Source organism: Cyclopterus lumpus, chromosome 18, assembly GCF_009769545.1.
Source record: "Cyclopterus lumpus isolate fCycLum1 chromosome 18, fCycLum1.pri, whole genome shotgun sequence".
Taxonomy (NCBI): Eukaryota; Metazoa; Chordata; class Actinopteri; order Perciformes; family Cyclopteridae; genus Cyclopterus; species Cyclopterus lumpus.
This window is the reverse complement of record NC_046983.1, coordinates 8,631,880-8,657,244: the sequence shown is the minus strand read 5'-3', so window position 1 is coordinate 8,657,244 and position 25,365 is coordinate 8,631,880. Positions and strand designations below refer to the sequence as shown.

The 25,365-nt window shown below is 42.5% G+C and overlaps 1 protein-coding gene across 1 annotated transcript; it reads left to right on the top strand.

Annotated features, from left to right (window-relative positions):
* Nucleotides 1–648: 648 nt before the first annotated feature.
* Nucleotides 649–24,515, top strand: LOC117748145 (protein Dok-7-like). Its single transcript, XM_034557777.1, has 14 exons — nucleotides 649–737; nucleotides 857–902; nucleotides 2,093–2,323; nucleotides 4,342–4,542; nucleotides 8,032–8,151; nucleotides 12,090–12,188; nucleotides 12,574–13,361; nucleotides 14,945–14,993; nucleotides 15,180–15,743; nucleotides 16,642–16,730; nucleotides 18,122–18,191; nucleotides 21,128–21,196; nucleotides 22,641–22,798; nucleotides 24,384–24,515. The coding sequence occupies exons 1-14, from the start codon at nucleotides 684–686 to the stop codon at nucleotides 24,513–24,515; spliced, it is 2,670 nt and encodes an 889-aa protein (XP_034413668.1). The 5' UTR covers nucleotides 649–683.
* Nucleotides 24,516–25,365: the final 850 nt, after the last annotated feature.

The following is a 25,365-nucleotide window of genomic DNA, read 5'->3' as shown; positions in this document are numbered from 1 at the left end:
AAAGCTTTGAGTGTCGTGGAGACGAATGAACGAGTTCAGATCTGCTGAAGAAATGTCATCTTTCCAGTACTTAAACTCCTCAATGGTAGTTGATGTGGGCAATAAATATGTATGGCTTTGATTTTAAGATCCAAACATATTATACATGTAATATGTTGGCAGAAAGCACATCTTTACCAGAGAACATGATCTTTATGATCTAAACATCTGCACACTACCTACATACACATTTGAAAAGGAGTAATTCCCTTTCTGAAATAACATGTATACCTGTGTGTGTGTGTGTGTGTGTGTGGGGGGGGGGGGGGGGTCTTGAACCTGCGTTTGTGGAGACGGTTCCCAACTGTCAGAAGTACTTATGAAAGGTGGTATTTGTGGTATGAGAACCACGTGACTGGTTCCTCCAGTAGTAGCAGGTGGTGTGAACCAGCCCAGGTGGCAGCAGCATGGTGGGCTGGCCGGTGCTGGGACAGGACACTGGTCAGGCCGTTTCCCACGTGCCTTGCTGGGGGCGAGAGAGAGAGAGGGAGGGAGGGAGAGAGAGAGAGAGAGAGAGAGAGAGAGAGAGAGAGAGAGAGAGAGAGAGAGAGAGAGAGAGAGAGAGAGAGAGAGAGAGAAGCTATTTTGAAAGTGACCCCTCATTCAGGCAGCGACTGAGCAGCTGTCAGGAACCATGACTGAAGATGACGGATTCTGTTGTCGTGGAGGGATATGCCAGACTCCGAGATGGAAAAAAGGTGTTTAGCGGGTCAATATGTGTTGCTGACATGTGGCAGAAGTAACGCAACGCACTTTCGTCTGTGCTTTGAAACAAAACAAAAAGAAGTTTGTCTTTACTTTTTGCTTTCTTCCACAGTGGAAAACTAGGTGGCTCGTTCTTCGCAAGCCGTCGCCCGTAGCAGGTAAAAGAACAACAAAAAAGTAGCACCGGTCACTTTTGCATATCTCATCTTGGTTTGTTACAAACTCTTTGATCTTTTTGCGCGGCGGAGTGGACGCACGAATGCGCATGTCCGCTGCGTTGTCCGGTTGCACACGTCCTCTCCGTGTTGACGAGGCCTGCTTTGAGTTCGTCTCTGGGCTCACACATCAGGGTCAGAGCGAGTGGAAGAACGAGTTGTCAAACCTGTTGTTGTATTTCAACCCTTTTTTACAAACGTGACAAAGGTGCAAGAGAAAGTCGAGCTGTAAAAGCGTGTTTTTGTGTTGAAACAAGACGAAGAGTTCAAGTGATCTTAAGACGCATTCAAAGCAGAAGCTACATATATATATATATATATATATATATATATATATATATTTAAACAAGTCCATTCAATGTTGACAGTAAACGGGTTAAACGTCCTAAATGAGCGTTCATCAGTGTATTTATTAGCATATTGTAATGTCTCTGTTTCCTGCTTTGTGTCTGCACTTCAATGTGTTTGTGCGTGACCTCACTGTTGATGTTATTTGTGCACAGATTAGATTTTGACATTCAGAATTCTTATTGTACTATTTTGGTCTTCACGTTCACCAGCTTCCTCAAAGTGGATTTGCTTAAAGACTTGAGCCAGGCTGTATATTTAGAGCTCCACGAACTTGTTATTTAGTCCCATTTACTGGCGAGGTTTCAGCTTGCTTCAAGTTGAGTACGAGGTTGTCTTCTGGCCTCCTTGCATGTTGTGAATAAGAAACGAGGAGTCAAAGTGACGAAGAAACTGTATTGCGTTACACAGAAAGGTGTCTTTGGATATCTGGCGCTGGACAGCTTAACATGCTCCACAGATTAGACCGAGGTGGAGCGCTGCTCCTCTTCAGATCTTTGATGTCACTGTTACCACAGCTGTTTGCGCTCAGGCCCCGGTTATGTGGGTTAAAAGGTGTGTGTGTGTGTGTGTGTGTGTGTGTGCAAAGGAGTGACACACACACACAGTCTTGTTTTGTCAGTTGACACTGATTGTATGAAGGTGCCAAAAGACCACAGGACACTGCAACCGCTACTGTGTGTCAGATTACATCTTATTAGTGTTTCTTGACGATGTAATGTAATTACAAAGCGTATAATGTTAACCGTTAAGTACGTGAGGTATTCTTTCTCCGTCTCCTCCAGACTGCCTCCTGCTGCTGGTTTTCAAGGACAAGTCGGACAAAGCGCAGGGCCACAAGGAGAGGGCCAGCGTCACCTTGGAGGAGATCTGCGGTGTGGAAGCGGGACAGTGGTACGAGGGCGTGGCTTTGACTCTGGCCATCCTTTGCCTGAACCAGGCTGCTCTACTGGGCTTCGACAGCAAGGAGGCCCTGCATGCGTGGGACGCCCGGCTGCGCTACAGCCTCGGTGAAGGTGGGGAGCTCTGCCTGTGCTTTGGTTTCCGTGTTTTGTCGTTTCACTGCTGGTGCTTTTCAAGAAGTGTGACTCGTTGTACGTTTTGTAGAGAAATAGGGCACGTTTTGACCGCGCTGGACTGGAATCAAAGCAATTCTCAACAAGCCAATTGGTTCATCCATCATGCTGCCAGGCTTTCGGTGTTTCAAATGTACTGCAGAATAATGAAAGTACCTTTGCTCTTTTTCCAAACTTATGCAAAGAAACGGTCAATTTTCATCACGAGTCAGTGTATTTGCCCCTTTCGAGAACAGGAGCTCTAAAGTTCATCAGAAGAAAGAGCACAAGATAAACAAACAAACAAACAAACTGCCCTCAGCACAGGATGGGGGGCGTCACTGCAGCAAAGCTGCACTTTCCTGACTGACATCATGGTTCAAATTCATATTCTAAAGCTGTCATAGTGGCAATTATTAATTGAGGTATATGCTTCTTTTGACTATTCAACATGAAATTGGTTGCTGTCGTATTTGGGGTGTTTTTCTCTTTGAAGTTATGGATGATTTTCTAAATTGCTGTTGGCCTTGTGAGGTTTTTCTGATAAATATATGTAAACACACCTTTTTGTACATATCCATGCACTGTGAAATACTGACACCATAGTTTTAAAAGTTTAATTTATAGCAAAGCTCCTAAACACGACATGTATAATAATAATAATTATTGAAAAATTATTATTATTATTATAACAAATAAAGACATTTTGAAAATAAAATAGTGTGCTGAAATAAATAAAATGCTTTTTTGAAAAGATCGAGAAGTGATTTAAAAGATGTCACTGATTCTGCAAGCCTCCGGCCGACAGTCCACTGAGTGGATTTATGGTATAAGTTTTACAAGTGATAAACAAATAGGCGCTAATTATAGCATTGGACTGTTCGGCTGCTGGCTGGAATCCAGCTGAATTTGAAAGCAGTCACTAATCACAGTGTTATGGGACCTGACTGTGGCAGAGGACACGGCGCTAAAGACAAACTCGCAGTTGTTCCTTCCAGTCTGGAGCGCGTGCAAGTGAAAATATACGTGTCCGCTTGCTCTTACGGCTGCACCTGCCTCTGTGTGTTCTGAGAGCCGGATAAAAGTGTGTGTTGTCCTTGAATCTGTGTGTGTGTGTGTGTGTGTGTGTGGAGGCCTGCACTAATGTCACATGTGGGTTGAGGGCCACTTCGGGCAGATCCTTTGTTGTTTTGTGTGACAACGCATGAATCTCCCTTAACCTGTGCGATGACATTTCCTCATCATCGCCTCCATCGATCTCACCTGGCAGTCAAAGTCTGAGCTCCACGCAAGCTTGAATGAAGTTCAGCCGAACTCGCAGGCAGAAACACAAATGCGATGCTCGTAGTTCTCATTTGACATCCAGATGTCCTCGTCGGTTTCTTATTAGCGACTGTAAACAGACTCGATTATACAGATGTTTGTGATTGGTTGCATTGGGCTTCAGATCTGACACCGCTGTATTCGGAGCTCAGCTCGCTGATCTCATTCTCCTGAGGTCTGCAGCTGTTTCTCCTTTTTTTTAAATTCTTGAATGAAATTACATCCGTGTGGAAGTAATCATTCTGTAAGGACACGGTGTTTCTATCCGAAATGCAACTATGTTGACATTTTGAGAAATACACTTTGGCATGTATTAGAATGCACGCAAGCATTTGTTCATATGTGTCAGTGTGTTTTAATGCGTGTGCCTCTACCTAAATGTTGATAATGTGAAACGTTAAACTTCAACTTCATTAAAACAGAGCTCAAAACAGAAAGAAAAGCTCATTTTTACTCATTTATTGGGCCATTTGTCTGCTACATTGACTGCGTGCTTTAAACTGCAGTGTAATACCTGCACACCTCATTATAGTGAATATCAATACATTAAATAGAAGAAGCTTTCAATCCTTCTAAGGCACACTTTACTGGTCCAGTAGAACGCTACTGGAGAGCCACAAGAAAAGTCTCTGAAAAGAATGTGTCTCTTCCCTCAGTTCATAGATTCAGTGTTGGAGTCTTACCAGGGACCAAGTTGGAGAGCGGACCTGCAACTCTTCATCTATGCAACAACCTGCTCGCTCTGGCCAGGGACGTCCCTCCTGTTATTATTGGCCACTGGAACCTTCCAGACCTGCGCAGATATGGGCCTGTCCCCAATGGATTTGTGTTCGAGGGAGGATCAAGATGTGGTTACTGTAAGTGTTTGCTCTTAATTGTGTTGCTCTTATGCTACTTTTGGATGTGTTAAATGGTAAATTGGCCATTTAGCAATTATGTTGCTTCATAAACTGTTTTCTTTTTCTTTTTTTTTTTAAGCAAGGTTTAAAGAGCACACTTGTGTTTGGGAAGTATGAGGGGAGCTAAAGGAACTATAAATAGTGATAAGTTTAGTGAGCGATCGATACCAGTGAGTGGTTGACAAAATGGGAGGCTTAGAAAACAGAACTAGCAGAAAGGACAGGAAAACAAAAAAACTATTCAAATATAACAAATTATTATTATCATGTCATGATAATAATTGCAAGAGTACAATTGGGTCACATCATTAGAAGCTAATGGCTCATTAAATAAGTATCTGTGACCTCATAATCATAGAGCTGTGATTGGAGATGATTCATTTATAGCTTTCATTCAACAGTGGCTGTGAAAGAGAAGCTGCTTCCCAGGACAACAATGTAGTACTAAATGTTATTCAGCCATTTAGAAGAGGGGAAAAGGCTCTTTCTTTTCACATTTTCATTCAATTCCAATTCAGGGAAAGTATTCATTATTATATATAATATCTAAACTTTTTTTTTTTTTTACCTCCACAACCTTATGAGATCCATTTTGACTTCTCAGCTGGCTAACTAGTTTTCATGCACTCTTTAATCTCGGCACATCGTGAATGTGTTGCACCTGACCCGGTTCCCTTGGAAACTGAGACCTGTCCTCTGCAGTCGGCCAATCACAGCTGGTAGTTTGCTGGTTGTTGTGACATTAGATATATTTCAATGTCACACCAATCTGACATCCAGTTTGTATAATTTTGCTAAAAACGATTGTGTGTCAATTTATATTTTATTGCAATACACTCTCGGATGAGTACTGGCAAGTATATAATATAAATGGCAGTCAAATATTTTTGTCACTCCAGAGAAGTTGCTTTTGAGAATCTGAGCTATTTTATAACTGTGTGTGTGTGTGTGTGTAAAGGTAAACTACAGTTTGCATCTTGGAACAGAGATGTAGCCATTAAAGCCGAGAGGAGTGCATGTCAACACCTGGAGGGGACAGAGAGACACGATGACCTCGCTGGAAACATGACCCTTCAGTATGCAGTGTGTGATTTATTTAGCTCCATTAAATCTCCAGCAGTGGTTAACAGGACGACGTTCAGAAATCACATGCTCATTAAAGTCCAGAAAGACGGTCAAAAAGAAAGAAAGGGAAATGTGTGTCACCGTGAAGGTGCATATTAGGGTTGCATTCCTGTGACACGTAATCTCTCGGCACAGTTTATCCGCAGCAGAGGGAGAAGCGGTGTCACGGCGTTGAACCTCTCACTTGTGGTTGAAGCCGTATTTGTCCGGCCTTTTGTCCCGTTGAGTTCATCCGCGACGATTCTAGTTTCTTTCGGTAGGAAATGCGAGCCAAGTCGCCAAAGAGTGCCGTAAAACACTTCTCACACTTGATGTGAGGGGCTCAGGTGATTTGGAGAAGAAATACTCACCCTACAAAAACACCTACAGATCATCATCACCCAGCTCTTAATTTGAGCTTTATGGAGATTTGTGTACGTCTTTTAAAGGTGCAGTGTGTAGGATGTGGCGTCCTCTAACAATGAGGTTGCAGATTGCAACCTGTTGAAACCTCTGTTGTGTGCCATGCCATGGGGGAACTACGAAGGGAAACCCTGGTTGGCCCGATCGAGAGCAAGTTGTTGTAAGTCAGTTTGAGAGTCGTAGAGCCAGAGTGTGTGTAGTGGGAAGTGAGTGGTTAAGAGAGATGTGTGTCATCGAACAAGTGAAGAAGAGATCTAGTTTATCGCTGAGATGATAATATATTTTTCTTGGTGGGTGCCGGAGACCAAAAATAGAGCTAGAAGGAGAATCTTTATTGTACGTGGACACAAACACAATTCCAAATGATTACTTATGTTGCTAGATGTCATATTATATGTTGTGTTTCTAGCTTGTTGTGTTGCTTTTAAAGACAATTACAATTGTTGCTTGGAGGATAGTTCTATTTTCCTTATTTTCCAGGGGAACATAACTAGACAGTTCAATGTGTACATATATTATGAAGTTGTTGATTTCAGTATTAATTATGAAATCCATGTCTTGAAGGAGGCTTATATTGTTCCTCTGGGGGAAGCGGCAGCTAATTCCATAGATTATTGAGTTAATCTCATTTAGAAAGAAAAGAATAGAAAGAAATAGTGTGGTTTGCCCAAAAAACAAACTAAACCTTTTAAAGTTTGCCTACTTGGATGACTTTTGTCTGGGTTAAAAAATGTAAAAAAGCTGCACACAATTGAATGAGTTCTGTGATCTTGTAATGATTTTTTTAGAGAGGAGACCAGAAGGGTCCACTTGAGTTGTTTTTGTACAGCATCTTTGTCGTAAACTAAATGAGTCCTGCCACCTGTCCTCTTGTTTTGCTTAGTTTGTTTGATCTCTATCTTTTGTCCAGTCCCCTGCTAGGAAAGGCGTGACACGAGGAGATGTGCTTCCTTTAAAAAGAAAAGATTGAATCCTAAATCCACCCGTAGTGGTTTCTGTGCCGGATGAGATTTACAATATAAGATGAAATGGATTACTTCAACTCAATTAGATCCCTATCCTCCACATCGGCAGACAATGCATCTTACATGTTGACTGGTGCAGACTTTACTGTCGACCTTTGACCCTGCTCACTGCAAGGGGAGTGTTGGGAATGTGATTGAGGCCTGTCTTGAGATGGGTGGTCTCAGGGACAGGGCGACACATTGACCCTTTTAATGGTGACACCTTGTAATGAACGGCCATTTGTATCGTCAGAGGGAGGTCAAGAGGCCTCTCGGGTCCATGGCCTGTAACCTTTGCATTCCTACATCATCTATGTTGACATTCTAAATGTATGTGAAACACAAACTGGGAGCATCGCAGCCACGACAACGGCTGATCTCATACCTCAATCATTTTTTTTTAAATTCAGAAATCGTAAAGTACCAAAAGTTTTCACCGGCTGCCCGGACAGATTTTTGTTCACTTAATCTTTGATCATATTGTTCTTGTTTTCAATTTTACTCAATATTTTTATTTCGGAAAAGTAGTTATACAACCGCCCCCAAGTGGCTTATTCTTTTAAATGGCAAAAAAAGTATTCTGTAGAAAATAAAGGTAGTGCTGGTAACTACAATCGAATGGCTTGATGAGGTCATGTTTAGCCACGGTTACAGGTGTAGTCCCCACTTTGGTCCACTGACTGAAGACTGAAGTATCTCGACAACTATTGCATTGATTTCCGCAAACCTTTGTCCACATATTTACGATCCTCAGTTGATTAATTCCTTCTGACTTTGGGGATCTTCTCATTTTTTCTCTCCTGTTAATATCTGTCTATTGGATGGATAACCATGACATTGGGTTTGAACACATCTTTTTGGTTTTTTTCAGTGCTGCAAAAACTAACGTGACTCTAATAAAGTCTGCCCTCCACAGGGGCCGGCGTTTTCTTGCTCTCATCTGCTGAGAGCGAGCAGATCAGCTTTCTATTCGACTGCATCGTCAGAGGCATCTCCCCCACCAGAGGCCCTTTTGGACTGCGGCCAGTTTTGCCAGGTCAGTACCGGAGGCGTTTAAAGCTGCTGCGCCGGAAAGGACTGGAAAAAACAACCGTTGTGCCACAGAGAGTCTGAAAGAGCCGTTGTCAGGACCATCATTTACAGAAAGAAGGTGGATCTCTGTGGGATGCTTATTTGGATGAATAATAGTCTCGCTATTGCCAAGGAATATGAACAAAAAAACACTTCAGTCAACAATTTAAAATTGTAGCAAATATGCATGGCTCCCCTCCTGTGCCTCCAGGGATTATCATAGCTGTCAGGTGTGCTGCCTTTCTGGCAGAATGAGTCAGAGGATGGATGTGCTTTGATATGACTGAACTATGACTGACAGCTGTTTTTATGTAATTGGGTAATCCTTTGAAGCAATTTATAATTTTAGTCAAACGCCCTAACCCCTGACTGCGGTGAATGTAAAGCTAAGGGTCACCTTAAACATCAGTGAGAGGATAACTACTGTACTAACTGTGGTTATGGAAAGCAAATTGAATTGCAGTCTATGTTTAGTTGAGGGTGAAGTTGCTGGAGAACTGGCCCAGTTCCAAATAGCCATTAGCTTTTTTTTATACTCTTGTTACAGCAGCGTTTTCTTGCAAGAGTCCAGTTTGTCAAAGATGTCAAGCACGAAGGTTAAATGGTAGACTTCATGTGTGGCCATCACTGATCTCCATTTTGGAAGATTTGAAAACTAAAGTATGATAAGTTATCAAAAGAGTTATACGGGTGTCACAGCTCACAAGGTATTCGGTGCGGGCTCTGGGAAATTGGTTGGTATTTTCTGACAGTTTATATAACTAATTTATCAAATAGTAAAAAATAAAACTGATAATGAAAATATATTTGTTTCAGAATAGGTTTCTTCTCAAATTTGAATTTGAATCCAACGCTCACAATTCTAGCTGCTATTATCAAAACGATTGTATCAACAATGGATCAAGTGAGGATCGAATGTAGTGACGAAGTCAGAGAGAATTATCACCCCTCAACTCTTCACTGTAACCCTCTCGTCGGCTTCGCTGTTGTCACTGAAACACACAGTTCACTACTGACTCGACTCTGAACGCAGGCCCATAACTTTAACGACTACCTGACGATCATAATGCAGCATTTAGGAGCTTAAGAGACAGATATTACCCTCGGGAGCTGGTGGAGACCAAATATGGAGCGTGATTACTGCTCTTTCATTCGCCAGATGCTCAAATGAATGATGATGGTGCATCATATCTGCTGGATGTGTATGTAAGCCGCTGTTTGCGGACACATTAGCCATACCTTTTGTTTTCAGACCATGATATGTTAATATAGCATGCACAGCTTGTTTCTGCAGCCCTCAAGTGGCAAATACATTACATTGTTAAATATTTTAAAATAAACTGTAACCTGGCACATGGAAAAGAAAGTGATGTACCGTAGATAGTTGAGTACCTTCGAACTCTTATTTTCACATTTCCCTCTTATCACCATATATCAAATAGAAACAGTAGAAATGGTTTTGAATACAAATATTCAGACACACGGTCCATCTCATCTTTTTGATTGCTCCAATTCCTCTTATTTTAATAACACATTTGGTCTAATATCACTAAAGCGGTTGAACATTATCTGCTCTTCTGCTGTCTACTTTTAACACCTTCGATTTTCCACACTAGCAGTTTTCTAAGAAAATGTCTCACCCAGCGAACGACTTAACAGGAAAATGTGGACCCGGCAGCTGTGGCCGCTCGGGGATATTCTGGTTTTCACACATCTCGACGCCCAATCACAGGTGGAGCTCATCCCCCTGTTATTGTGGTGCGTAGTAGAATAAATAGCAGGGAGGATGTCTGAGGGAGAGCGAGGGGTCAAAGTCACAGTTCACACAAGCAGAGCAGCCAAAGCCTCCTAATCACTCCGGGCATGTATGTAACCTCATCCACAGGATTCCACTGCCCCCCCCCCCGCCCCCCCCCCCTTTCATTTCATACTCGGTCGCCCACCGCTCCGCTCCTCTCCCCTCCTCGTTCTCCTTTAATACTCTCTGCAGCCCCTTAATTGTGTCTCTCGTTCTCACTTGTGCTTCACCTCTGTCTAATTCTCTCCGCCTGTGCTTTCATTAATTGCCGTTATGTCCCCGGCTCAGTTTGGCCCCCCTGTTGGTTTCCACCTCTCTCCGCCTTTCACTCTGCTGCTCTCGGTTCGCTCTGCAGGATACACCAATGATGCCCGAGGTGAACATTATAGACTCGCATTTATTACGTTCATCTTGAAAAATGTGAAGTAATCAAGGCGCCCAGTGGATGACAATATAGGATATGAAGATTACAACGGCTGCTTCAGGATGAAGTGGAAAACGTATTCGGTTTAGATTGTGTCCATTTTATTTATAGAGCCCAATATCACAAATCAGAAATTATAAGTGCTGTTAGTGTCAGTTTCTTTACTTCTTATTGCTTATCTTATAACCGTAGACAGAACTGCTCTTTACCAGCTGCAGTAGTAGGAAATCCTATTTTGGTGAAAGGGGAGGAGGTCTTAGTGGAGCTTAGCTGAGATGAGGTAGCTGCAAGAAATACAGCATGTGATAGGCTGCGACACCTGCCAGTCGGAGAGATATGACCCCGCTTCTTTCTGATCCGTATGATGTTGAATAAATATGTCCGTTTGTATTGTTTACGATGTACACATTGTACGCTTTACGTGCCACAGAGATCCTTGGGATCTTGAAACCAGCAAGACACACTAGAACTGTAATAATTTGTTGTCATATTAAGCTGAAAGTATGTTTTCATCTTGAGAAAAACATCTAGTTATAATGAGAAAACAATAATTTTAATGGCTTGTTTTAAGTGCCACCCTTACGAATGGGAAGCATTTATTTCCAATTTTTTTTTACAAATGTGTGATCAAACATTTTAAATATTATGTATATCTCAGTTTGAATCAAACCAGTTGAGATGATGAGTTTACCGCTAAGCTATATATCAGTTTGAAGGTTTTCTCTCGCCAATTACAATTCCTAAAAATGTGACGTTAAAGGTGGATTGTTGCACAGGTGTTTTTCAGCAGGAGGTCGACGCCTCTCGATGTTTGTGTGATGTGCTTCTTGGTACAAAATAGCAGCACAAAGAGCTGTGGTATTTAAATTCAAGATAAACGTTTATAATTGTAAAAGTTGAATGTTAGTTAAAACAGGAAAACTCAAAATGTTTCAGTTTGGACCTTAAACCTACTAATTCTGACTGTCATATTACTTTGTCTCCATCAGATTTAAAAAGTCTTCTTCTTCTTTAAAAGTGCATCTTTGTGCACACCAGTAGGATATACAGTTGTTTTGTATATTTTTTTCACAGGATTCCTAAAGGAAAGCCCAACAAAATAAGACAAGGGACACCAGTGGCTCACTAAAGTCATCTTTCAGTTTGTCCCAGTCATTCTTTTAATTGATGACACTGCAAGTCAGTATTCCACATGTAGGATGTGAACTCGACCATATGCAGAGTTCTGGTCCATTTACCGCATAACTGCCGAGGGCTCGGTGGGAAAGAATCGATCCGGTGCTGAGCGTTGACCTTCCGAGGAACATAAATCCTTGAGCAGCACCGACGATCTTCAGCCACTCGGCGCAGAGCGCCTGCCTCCAGACCACGTGGCAGCGCTAATAATAAACCCTGTAGTGTTACACAAATACTGTTCCCCCAGTGTGAGCATTTTCTGTGCTTGCGCAAAGGCCTTTTACACTCTCGCCGAAGTGCTTGTTAATTATTATACTCACCGCCATCTTGTGGCTGACATTTTATTTTACTCGCGAGTGAGGAGTCTCTTGTGGTTTAAAGGGTCCCTTCTCGTTTCTCGTTGTTGTCGAATAACATGTTGCAGCTGTGCGCAGTCGAGACACTTCCTGTGTCTATATGTTTAATTAAATTCAGGTTTTTTTTCTTGGGATGCTCTCTCTAGCAGACCCCGGTGCCAGTCAGACGAATTCGGAAGAGAGGCTGAACCACGAGGCCCAGGAGCTGGAGAAGAGACTGAGCATGCTCTCTCACAGGAGCAGCACAGGTACAGTTACGCTGGGCTGAGATTCAAAGTAGATAAACGGTGAAACTGCAGCTAAAAGTTTGGAGATTTTACAAATATTGCTGCTCCTGAATGTGTGTCACATTTCCCCAAAGCACCCATAATTATTGTTTAACTGCAGCGGTCCCTCTCGCCCACCAAAGAGAATAAATGATACATTGGCTTTTAATGATGCTGCACTTAGATTAAAATGTAAGATTTGACATTACACACAGAGGCGATGTATTGTTCTAATTATGTGGGAGAAGAAACAGGCATAATGATATTATGATGCTTTAAAAATGCTTTGTTGCTGTACTATATATATTTTGAAAGCTATTGATAATGTGAATTAAAATTGCATTATTGTTTGTGTCTTTCCTGGCAGTCTCGTCCACATACTGCCCGTCTGCTGGGGGAGACGACCGCAGCATATCCGGCTCCTCCGACACGTCCGACACCAGCCAATCAGACGGCAGCGTTGGCAGCCGAATGGCCGTTTGGACTGAGCCGGCCTCCAACCCGTCTGACAGCGTCAGCCATTTGGGAGCTAAAGCGGCGTTACAGGGCATCGAGAAGCTTTCCGTCAACCAGGGAGCTGGAACCCGGCCTGTGGCCAAACCCCCCCGGCAGCTCCAGGAGATCGGCCGCCAGAGCTCGTCTGACAGCGGCATCGCCACTGGCAGCCATTCCTCTTACTCTGGAAGTTTCTCCTCCTATACAGGCAGCCTGGATATCACCACCACGGAGGACTTCGGGTCCGTTTTCAGCTTGCCTCCCCACTTGGCTCAAGAACTGAGCCCTTGTTCTTGCGCCACTGTCCCTGGACATGAATACCAAGTACCAACCACACTTAGGTATCTCTATGACAGCCCCAGGAGTCTGTTACAGGAGGGAAGCGGGGATGCTAAAGACGATGAGCCCTCCAGCCCCGCCTCCTTAGGCCTCACAACAGACTCGGCACAGGAGGATAAAAGCGGCGCCACGACCTCTGACGGTCACTCAGAAACTCCTGAAAGACAGTCAAAGAGTGAACACTTACAAATCCCCTCCGAGGAGAGTAGGAAAACCAAGTTGGCCTCTAGTGAACACCCAGACTCCTGTCACATCTCCAGCTCTCTCGCATCTGTCTCCAAAACCATTGTGACGATCTGCTTAGTTTGTGGTGGATTTAAGGTAAGTAGAACAATATCTTTCCCGTCAGTTGTGATTGTTCTTTTTTTTAAATTTGTTTACTTTTTTGATGTGTTATCCTCATGCAAGAAACACACTTGGGTTAGGCTCAGATTTCAGTGTCGCTCTATTCTCGTCGGCCATCTGTTTACGTCAAAGAAATGGCCTCCTGTGTGTTCAAACGGTCTCCAACACGCTCTGTTGTGTAACTCCTTGTCGTACAGTAGCAGCTTGTGTGAGCAGGCCGTATCATCACTGGATCATCTGCTCTGTAGCTCGTTGTCAATATGACCTTTGCGGTATGCAGGCGGTCACATTGCCCATCTGTCTCTCAAGATGTCATTGTATGCAGAATATTTCAACCTTGTGACTGTCTTGACACCTCCACCTTTACTACTCAACTTAATGCTGTTGAGCTAAAGGGAGAATTACATGTAATCTCCAGACTGAATGTCATTCGCGGCATTCATACTATTGGTGGTGACAACAATAAGCTTCTCGTAAAAACCTTCCCCATATGATCAGTGAGGTTCGACTGTCTGCTCGGAAGTGACGGTGCTTTTTATCCTGGGTTTGGCCGTCATGGAGCTGGTGGTGATTTCTTCTTCAGAGTTGGATTCTTCTTTGCTTCGGGGCTGCAACTAAAGATTATTTTCGTTATCGATTTAATCCGGGGATCAATAGGGTGATCATCACCCTCAAATGTCAGAAATTACTTTTGAAAAAGAGAATATCAGTATATTTTCAAATATGTTGCACTCTTGAGTTTGAGGTTGAGCTCTAGTTTACATTTGTGTCATTTGAACACCCAGATTCAAACCCACTAAAAGCGTTTTTGTTCTGGTGTCATGTCAGTTACACGTCTTGGTCATTGAATATTCTAAACTAATAGCTCCACCTACTGGTAGTGCATTCAGTTAAGAAAGCCAAATTGCATTTGATTATCTGAATAAAATGTTCTCTTTATCTTGGTTTCTTTTCAGTCAGTCTTCAGTGAACTAAACTAAGTATGGGAGTTATTGGCCAGAAGCTTACGGATCAGACATGAGCGGTGTGGGAGGTTATTTATCACCCTTCGCCTGAGCAACACCATCTATCCCTGTCGTCGTCGTGTTTATTGGCTCACAGTTTAAGGGCCAGTTCCAAAGAAAACACCAAACGGCAACTAAATACATGTCAATTCACATATTTATACAAGCATTAAGATGAGTTAATAATAATGTATTGTACTTTGGCTCGTTTGACAAGAGAGTGTTATAAATGTACAAAAGAAAATGCTTTGTGTGATGAATCTGACAGCCAAGGACACTGAGATAAACTTATTTATATTATAGAAACAGTCCACTGTGGTGAGCTTTTAATGGATAAGGCTGGCTATATTGTATATGTTCTTATTGTCAACAATTCCATAAATCCATAAAAAGGCTGCGGAAGTCTGAAGTATTGAGACTCTGATTACTGCACTGTAGGTTTTCGTCTTCTCATTGTATTGTTGGTTTATTTTTGTTGTTGTTTTTTCTTCTTCTAATCAAACCACTTTGTATTTCAAGAATTTATTTTGTGTACTTTTCTATTCCATCCCACAGGGGACCTCGTGCATCCCTGCCAGTGGTTCAGCGATACCCGCCATACCAGGTAAGTGTAATCAGTTGGAGTATTGCATGCACACTGCATGCATTGGATCTTGCATGCTTGAACAGAGTTGATAGAGAGAAGGCAAAAAAACATTCATAATATGCTGTAGCAGCCAGAGGTTGCTGATTTGATTTGGGAGATTTGGGATTTCTTTGCCTCCGGAACATCATATTTTCAATCCAGCAGATCAAAGTGTTGACAAATCACCGTTCACCGCCAGTAAATACTATATCGCAGTGAGGAAGGTTCTGGAGAAACCCTGTGCCTCGCCTGGCTCTGGGAACACCCACAGCTTGGAGAAGCCAACAGTGAGGAGAAGGGAGGATTCACCGCTGCCAAAAACAGGAAGAGAGAAATTAGTCAGTCTCTTAGCTGATCTGCTCGGCTTCCCGAATGCAGATCGGCAGCTTGAGGCAAAGACGGACAGACTGAACCTTTATGAGTCCATGAGCCCCGGTTTGGGAAATGGCACCTGTGTACCATTACAAGATTCAGAGCACGACAACAGAGCTGTCATTTATGAAAACTGTTTGAAGTGTCAAGGCGAGCACTGCCGCCCTCCTCCACGGGCCGCCCCCGCTGAAACGAACCGCAACAGGGACGCTTCCACTTTGCACACCTTTCCAACTGGGCTGCGCCTCAAGAAAAGCCAAGAACCCGACGCGGCCGCTCACGAGGAGCCGCTCTACCAAGCTCCCGGTGCCGGCTCGCTACATGAAGAGATGACTGGTCCGACAGTGACCAGTGAAGGTAAGAGGCCTCTTCTCCGGGTTTCCTCTTCGCCTCACAACAAAGCCTCTACGATTCCTTCGGCGGCCTTTTGAAATGGATCTTCTCCTTGTTTCCGTTCTGTTCTTCTTGTCTTCAATAAAACAGAAACAACTTATTTTCCTTCTGGCTTTCTTTTTGTTTAATCAAGTGCTTATTTTTTATCTCTCTTCCTTTTGCCGTGTTGCTTGTACAACTGAGTTTGAGGGCTTTGAAAAGTAAAAGGGATTGACGTTGTTATTGGATGAGTTATGAAATTATAAATGATGCATAGGCTCTACGAGAGACTTACACCTCTTTAAAACTGTTTCAACAAAAACTGAACTTTTATAACGCTCTAAACCTAAAGGTTATTTATTAGACACTGTATACGTTTTTATCTCACCGCTACTTGTTTGTATATGCCAAATAGATTTAGAACAATAATCTACCGGGCTGATATTAGCTTAATACACATATATTAATATGTATTTTAACCGAGAAGTAACAAGATATTGCAGAGCAGGACATTAAAATGACTAAACGGCTGCATGTTTAACCTCTTTGTTGTGTTTTGCACGCTATCAATGCAGCTCTTATTTACAGCAGGGATGCTATATATGCTGTATATGCTATATATATATATATATATATATATATATATATATATATTATATCTAATATCTATTTAGTTGATGTTATTGTGAGTTGATGATCCACTGTTATTTGTTCCCACCACTGGATTTGAAATAATTCATTTATAGAGCACCGTGTCTGATTTGACTCACAAAATGGATTAAAAAAACAATGTGGGATAATGATTATGCCCCGGCTATCGGCACAAGCGGTTGCAGTTTAATTTCTAATATTTAAAACAGCCTGTGTTTTTCTCTCCCACCAGACAAAAGGCTTAAGAGTAAAGAGGAAAGACGCAGAGCTGATCCTTCTTATGAGATCATGGAGAGTCGTGCGCCGGAGAGGAACCCGGAGGTAGGCCCTTTCATAACTAATCCGCTTCATGCTATCAACCAATGACACATTTTGACTGAAACTTATTGTGCTCTAAGTTGAGCTTAACGTTTTGGGGGCAAACGTCTGATATCAAGGGAATACCATGGGAATAATCGGCTCAAGTAACATCTAAAATGGAACATGGAGTTAGGGCTAGTCGTTGGTAGCAGTAGTCTTGAACTTCTTGTCCCGTTAGTTAGATCGTCTCAGTGATGAAAGCAGACCATAAACGGGCTGTTCTTAAAATGTGTCTCAATTCTGTGCTTTGGACTTCCTCGTGGTTTTTTGGTGAGACACTCAAGAGGTGTTCGTTCAGCCAAAAGGAAGAAAAGTTGAGCACTATAGAGTATAGGTTGGACGGTAAGACCTCAGGAGGACACTCGGTGGCCATTTTATGTTCCAGAGAGGTGTTGATTCAATTGGTTTTATCCAATGTAGCACATTATATATCACGATTGATTGACATTTTATCTCTATAATGAAAAACATATTCATTTCATTCAGTAAATGATATCTCTTACTTTAAAACATTCGGTACAGGAATAAGGGCTTCCTGGTTGAACCTGTTCTTGGTAGCTCTGTTTAAAGGAATCATTTGGGAAATGTGCTTTTAAAAATGTCCCTTTTTATTTCAATAATCTAGATGAGAAGATAGATTCCACTGTCATGCATGTAACTGACTCTAAAACCACGAAAATTGTTGTTTTGAAGTTACAGTTTGTTTATGGGTCAAACTAAACAAAATAAAGCTTAAATTAAAGTTAATGATCAACGTCAGAGGTGAGGGTTTCTGAAACTTGGGAGCCAGGCTGTATTTGTCAACATATTGAACTTGGGGTGTGGGATACAGATAATGTATTAATGCCAGCGTTACATATTCAAAAACAATACAAGAAGTTGTCAATTTAAAGTGTACCGATATATGAAGCAATCACCTGATGCTCATTCCAGATATCCCATTTAAGTACATTCTCAGTGTGAAGATGGTCCCATCAAGGGATCCCTCTTTGGGAGAAAAGTGGCCTCTCTTGCTGAAAGCAATATGGCTGCACTCCACTTGGCTTTTCACACCGCAATAGCTGTGCTTACAGCGGCTGTCTAGAATCAAAGATTACATGGCTGCAATTTTAAAAGGCATGGTTATCCATCCACAACGGTGAACAATTGCAGACAGTGTTTCGACATGAAAGACTCAGCCTTGAGCTCGCAGTAAACCCGGAGTTTGGGCCTCTGTCTGTAAACACTCCTGACGTGTCCACCGAGCTGTTGAGGACAAAGTCATCGTCACACTTCTTACGTAATACATTTATGGGTTCCCTCGCTTACGGCAAATTCTAATCAACAGTGTTCACTGTCTGTGTGTCCCGCAGGCAGAAGAAAAAAGCAAGTACGAGCTGATGGGCAGCTGCGGTCAGCAGAGGTTCCTTCAAGAGACTCAAGGTGAATATGATCGGGTTGTTTTCCTCGACCAGGCCAGTTAAATTATGCAGATTGTTGTTTGTTGCAATGGGCAGTCTGAACGTAGCCAGGCTTCTTCCGATAACCAGGACTCGCTTCCAAAAAGTGAATTAAATTCATGACTCATGCACTTGAGTGAACACGGCTAAAAGCAACATCGCCGGTTTCTTGGTGTGCATGAAATGAAGCTCATTCAGGGTCTGAAATGGCAGACTGGGTGATGTAAGGAACGGACACGTACTCCTCACACACAATGTTTCCTCAACTCTATGCAGGGTAATGGACTGTGACGTTGACAGGAAGTTGTTGTCATGAAGTACGTAGCACACACTGCACAGCGCTGCATACAGACTCATAACATGTGGAGCCAGATGCACCAACTCTTCATAAGTTCAAGATCTAACAAACTAAATTAAAGCAGATTGCCCATACAAACTAGTCTTAACGCAGAGATGGAGTACATATTTACACCCAGTAACTGCCATGTGTGGCTGTTGCAGAGCTAACCAACTAACTTACTAATATACAGCCCATTTAGATTGGAGAGTAATATGGATTGTGACTAGACACAAAAGAAAAACAGAGTCTTAGGACAGGGGCTCGGCTGGCAAACTGTGTTTATTGATGTGATATCAGATGAATCGCATATGAACCAGCAACCTCTCTTTTTTTCATTGCGTGGTAGCGGGATCACTGCAGACCATCTGCATTTTCTTTTTCTTTTTTTTTAACGCCATAAACTCGAGTTACATAAGAACCAATTGTGTCAAGAGAAAACACTCCGATGTCCAAACAAACAAACAAAGAGCACAGCGATGTGTGACCGGATACCTGGCCTGATGCTGAGGTGAGAGGACAGCCACCAGGAGACTTTTGGCCACTTAAGCATCCCACAGTCAGAAACATGCCCTCAGTCTAATGCACACCTGCTCTAGCTGTCACCATGTGGCACCAAACCCTTCAGTCATGTACCTACACACACACACACACACACACACACACACACACACACACACACACACACACACACACACACACACACACACACACACACACACACACACACGTCTAGTGGCTCAAGTTTACTTGAGGATGTAGGCTTGATGGCCACTGCAATGAGTATAAGATGTTCATGGGATGTGATCGTAGTTCGGGACCACTTTCCTGAAACGGTGCAGTTAGCAGCGACTGCTGCTGATGTTATATTCATGTATTTTGATTCCACGTTCAGGCTATTCTTTTGTGCAAGCGTTGAGAAGTTTGGTGGGACATTTCCCTTGAGGCCACTCTACTCTGTATAAAAGCATTTATTTGCGGGATCATTTTGTCTCTCTTTGACAGAGATTGTGATCAAGATTTTATTGGCCCACAAAACTATATGAGATCCATTTTTTGTTTTGTCAGACTTCTTTAATGAATCCATAGGAAGGTTATAGTGTTTGACTCTTTTAGGGAGGTGTTCAACTTTCCTTTCCCATTTTTATATATACACCATAGGCTAAATAACAAAAACACCAGTTTGTTTAATGCAATGCAGCAAAAAAAAAAACTACATCCAAGGTTTCAACAAAATATAACATTCTTGAAGGGAGGATTTATCACACGACTTCTAGATGTAACTAATAAACTGGCGCCTGAGCGTAGGACCACCACGTGTACCAAAGACCAAAGATCTTTCGTGGTTTTTGAAGTGTTAAGGAGCCTCTAGTCTCAGTAGCATGGTTTTATCTGCTAGTCTCCTCTCTTGTTGCATCGTATGCAGCATTGTTTTTGTATACACCATCTAATTTTATCAAAAGGTCAGCATTTGGGGATTGGAATAAACTCACCCAACACCGGAGAGACCCTAGCAGTGGGATCTTTGGCTCGATCATGCGATTTGATGAGTAAAGTTTCTGGTGGGAAGCCGGTGAGGGAGCATTGGCTTTTGTCCCGACACCAATGACACCCGCTGGTTGGTTTGGCCTCTCGCACAGGGAAATTATTGCTGTTTGGTTTCATTCAACATTAATCATCATGTCAACATTACGTGAAAATACCATTTAACAGAGCTTCAAGGTCGTCCTTTTACTTGAGAAATATTTCTCTGTTTGTATTTCAAGTGAACTCATAGCTCCTTTGGGTTTTCAGACATGTTTTCACCTCCACCTCAATGTCTGCCTGCTAGAATAACATGTACAAGGTGGAAACCCAGCTTGAACAGGCCTCTCTCCCTGAAGACACAGCTGTCATTAAAGCTGTCATGTTTCCCCTCAAAAGCAGTGAACTCTGGGTCACTAAGCTCAGCCAGGTCTTCCCTCCTGGGCAAAGTGTATGATGGAAAAGTCCCTCAGCCTCATAGCTGTGGGCAAACCCACTGGCAGCCATTTAAAAAAACACAACTGTTCTGCGAGGGCTGCTTGGTGTCTGATCAATTCGGGATGGGACCTCTTAGACGTTGCCAAAGGCTGCACCCACCGAGACTCTGCTGGCCTCTCACGGATAGCACGAGTGTCCCCCTGGGGTCGACGCCTGCGAGTTGCTGCTAATGGCCGCTGCCTGTTGCATTTCAGAGTCAAAGTACGTGAACTTTTGTCCCCAAATGTGATGCATTACTCAGCCTCTGAACACAATGTATAACGCTCCATCTGATGATTGTTTAAATCTGTAATTACAACACGGCTACAGATACATTTGAATCCATGACACTGAAACTATTGTATTTATTTGTACATGTTTTATGCAGTGCATATCAACTGGGAGAGGGGTATAATAACTGTAATCTTCTAGAGATGGCCTCATTAGTAAATGCCCCCAGAAGGAACTGCTTTCTGTTGTTGCGCTCCCACTGCTGTCGGGATTATTTTACACACAAAGCAACCGCAATTACACGATCAGTTTCTGTGATCTCGATATTCTCTTTGATCTTCAAACATCAGCCGACTTGCAGTACCTCAACGTGTACGTTGCCACATTATACATGAAGTGTCTGTTGGGTGATGACGTGGGTGAGTTCAAGAGAAACGATTAATTGATGATGCAAATGATCGTTAGTCGCAGGAGTGGCGAGTGTGACGTGGACCTGCTCCGTATACACTAATGGAAACATAGTTGTGAATTTTGTGTTCCATTTCTGCTCATGGATACCTCACAATGTTACACACTGGGCCCTTTAACTGCTGGACGAGCTTGATGCTGTAGCATGATGATGATGATTTTAAATGCGTGTTGCTAATCAGTGCTGATGGCGGTGACCTCATTTCATCAATCAGTCGATTGTTCTGTGAACTAAAGTAACATCACTAACTAATGTTTACATCACTGTTCTGGAGAAATTGGAAACATTGGAAGACCGTGTCTATGTATATTTATACATATTGTATGCGGTTGCTCTGAAACTGTATCAATAAGACAATGAACTAAAAAGCATTTACTCTGCATCTCTTTATGCTGGGTGGCTTTTATGTTGATGACAGGTAAGGCGTCCTGTATTGACTAGAAACCATCAATCAAACATCAACTTTTTGTCAGTAAACACACAAAGGTTGTACATGTTTAAAGAATTGGATATTGGATCTGGAGCGCTGCTGGTGGATTTAAAAGGGTAATAAGTTATGGTTTTACAGCCTATAAAATGATCCTAATGCATCTCATAAGTTATCCCTTGGGCCGAACCAATTATGCATATTTAGCCTCTTGGTAAAGGGCAATTTTGTGGGATACAATGTGTACCACTTTAGCTGCTGATCTCAGATCTGCTGCCGTAGCTTACTGCTAGGGAATATAATGACTTCAATGCAGTTCCTATTAACATGAGGCTGTTGATAAGGACGGTTGCCTCAAGACCTTTCCAACCCTGGAGGGAAAAGTCTTCTAGCTTTTGATGAAGGTTATAATAACAAAGCCATATCCTTGATTCAGTCATTGTTATCGCTTAATTGAGGTCACAATGACAACTTGTTTTTATAAAAATCCCCTCCTTTTTAGATAAGTGCCAGAGTAAAGCTTTTTAATATTATCGACACATCCTGTGAAAGGACACATGGATGTGTTGTGTTTGCAGCCACAGTCCGGTGCAGCTCATTCCTCCGTGTCATAGAACTCCATTGTTGTCCAAAAAACGCCATATGACATATTGTTTATTACAACGACCGCAGCCAGTGTAGAAAAATTGAAAGAAAAAAAAAACCCAGCAAAACACTTGTGAAATAACTAGCCTTATTATTAATGAACAGACATCCAAATGCAACTGAATCATGTGCTTATTAAAATGTTCTTTGGATGACAATGGAGTTATTTGCCGGTCAAAGATTAATCGTGTTAGCAGGATGAACTACTTGTTAGTTTGTCTCTCTTCTGGGATTTTGTTGTTAAAAATAATTTCACACCTGTTTTTAAAAGAAGCAAACAGCATAAATGAACAAAGCTCAATCAACACTCTTGCATTGACAGGGGCCGTGTTCGTCTTCCCCCCCGAGGCGGCGCTCCCGGAACGGCCTCGCGGTGAAGGTGTGACGTATGTGAATATTCCCGTTAGTCCCACATCCAAGAAGCAGCTCAACTACATAGAGCTGGAGCTGCAGGAGCCAGGTCCTGGTCCCCGAGGGACCGCCGCACATCTCCCCCCTCAGAGTAAGGCATGCGGAAACCTTGTGATAAGTAAAAGTGATGATATTCAACCAGCTTCTCTCTCAAGCAATTATTACATTATTGTACTCATTCAGACAACAGCCATGTTAAACAGTCAGAGGCAATGATCAGGAAATATTGTTTTGGTATCGGTTCAAAAACCTACAGTAGGTATTGTAGGCACACGTATAGAAAATGTTCAGTCCTAGAGGGAAATAATTTTGCATTATTTGTATTTATCCTCTTTTTACTGATATCGCTTCATATTTTAAATACTTCAGCACACACACAAAACTCATTTTCTATTATTAGACATGTATTAAATCGTGCTTTTAATGAACTGTTCCCCCGTATCAATATTAATCGCTATATCAATCATCAACGTAAACTGGAGAATCATGAATGGACATTAATGCATCTTCAGATACTCATCAGAGCAGTAATTTAATGCAAAGGTTTGAATTTTAAATGAAAATCCACATCCTGAAATTGATTACACGTTACGTAACAAGGACCTCAGTCTTGACCTTATGTTCTCGTCACACGCCGTACGCGGCTTGCTCATCTGTGCTCGTGTTTCTGATCCGTGCAGCTTTTGGGAAAAAAAGCAATTTTTAAAAAGATGTTCAAATCCTGCAGACGGATAAGAACGCCAACTTAAAACAAACCAGGATATCAATGCGTAGAGGATGACAAGTGGCTTAGTCTGTAATTCTATTTCACTTGGTCAGAGTTACTGGAATCGCCCCCAGACGAGTCGGTGGATTCCTTTTCATTTCTCTAAAAGACAGCAGAGTCCTGGTCATCAGAGACGCTGTAATTGACGGACAAGTCGGCTATCGGCTTTATTGCCCTCAGGAATACGAGGACTCTGTCACGAGAGAGGATAACATCTAGTGTCAGCGATACAGTTTCTATCCCGGCGTGCGGCCTCAATCTGCCACCCGGGAGATGGGGCGTCCCATCTGAAAGCGGGTCAGATCGCAGCTGTGAATTCACTGGCTCAAATGGGAACCTCCTCCGATGGCTCTTACGGTTTTGTTAGCGCCTGTTGGGGAGTGTCTCAATCTGATGTAAAAGTACATTACTTTATAGACCACTCACCAGGGATATTCATGCAAATGCAGGGCGATGTCTGCTTTAAACGTGACCATAACTTTGTGTGATAATCAAATAAGCAAGATGTCAGTGGTTGATCGTTAAGTGGGTGTATATGGAAAGCTGTGCATGACTCGATGCCATATTCTTCTGCTTTGTGTGGCGACTCTATCGTATTGGCATCAAGGGCAGAGATCCACTTAACTCTGAACTCTCTGTTGTCCTGTTTGTTTGGATGTTTTCAGCAGTTCTCAAAATTAGTATACATTTTTTTTAAAGCTGATTCAGCAATGCCTTTTCTGCATCCTACAACAAGGATAGGCTTCACCTAATTAAAGGGTTAGGGTTACAATTTGCTGCAACTAATGGTTCTTTTGTTTTGGTCCAAGAGGCCAATACCCAAGAACGTTCAGTGTACTCTGACTTACTTCACGTCAAACGGTCTGTTTGTGTGTCTTGACAGGAAAGAGCTCCACCAAGTACGCCCAGATTGACATCACCGCTACAGAGACGGCCCACAAAGTGGGCACGCAGCATGCCCTGGGACGACAGGAGGGCCTTCACACTCTGGAGCTGAGGAAAAAGGGGACGCCACATTGATTTCTTCATCACCGAACTGTTCATCTCAGCAGGCTGTCTGTAACAGCGTGCTCCATCTCTCTGAGAAGGTTTTCTTTTTAGCTGAGACTGTTCCAAAAGATCCTCTGCTGCAGGTTGCACCAACTGCTCTTTACTAAGCCTGGTCCTAACTGCCAAGTGTGTCTTCAGAATTTACTAGAAAGGAATATTTGGGGCAATTTTATGACGGAGGATTGGAGAAGAAGAAAAGGAAATCTCACAGACATTGAGATACAATAGTTAATGGAGCTGTAACAGTTAAACATCTTAGTCATTCTGTATTGAAACGAATGACACATCCGATTAGGCATAATTCACACGACTTATTGTGCTCACAAAAGATAGAAGTCAACTCAAAACTCCAGAGGGCAGAGGAGAAGAAATCCAGGATATCATCAAATGGCATTAAAGAATTGAAGAACAGAGTGTCAATAGTTTTCAATACTATATTCTAATATTGGATATCAAATTGAGTTTAGGCTACAAAGCCTATTGTTTGTGTACAATTGCTTCAGTGAACACAGTCACCTCACCCTGCACTCATCTTCACCACTTCAAACATATAGCGGTCTTATTCAGAGCTGTCAGTTTCACCTCATTCAGATGCAGAGACAATGGGTTTGAGTTAAAAAAAAGATTTAAGAAATAATGAATGAGCTTCTGACTAGACGTAAGATTTACACCCGGTCTCAGCAAGAAGAAGGCTTCAGCCTAGATGGGGCAACCGTCGTAACCATTAAGCTAAGTTGGTCATAACTGGGCTTTCCCAGACTGACCTGAGACCAGAAGTAAGCACTGATGCTGCAACCGGCCTCTGGTGTTCATGGGGAAT

What these genes read in the sequence shown, in the direction of transcription:
- LOC117748145 (XM_034557777.1), top strand. Translation starts at nt 684, where the DNA reads ATGACGGATTCTGTTGTCGTGGAGGGATATGCCAGACTCCGAGATGGA. An exon ending in TAGTTTGTGGTGGATTTAAG is followed by an intron (nt 13,362 to 14,944) that starts GTAAGTAGAACA and finishes TCCATCCCACAG; the next exon opens with GGGACCTCGTGCATCCCTGC. An exon ending in TCCGACAGTGACCAGTGAAG is followed by an intron (nt 15,744 to 16,641) that starts GTAAGAGGCCTC and finishes CTCTCCCACCAG; the next exon opens with ACAAAAGGCTTAAGAGTAAA.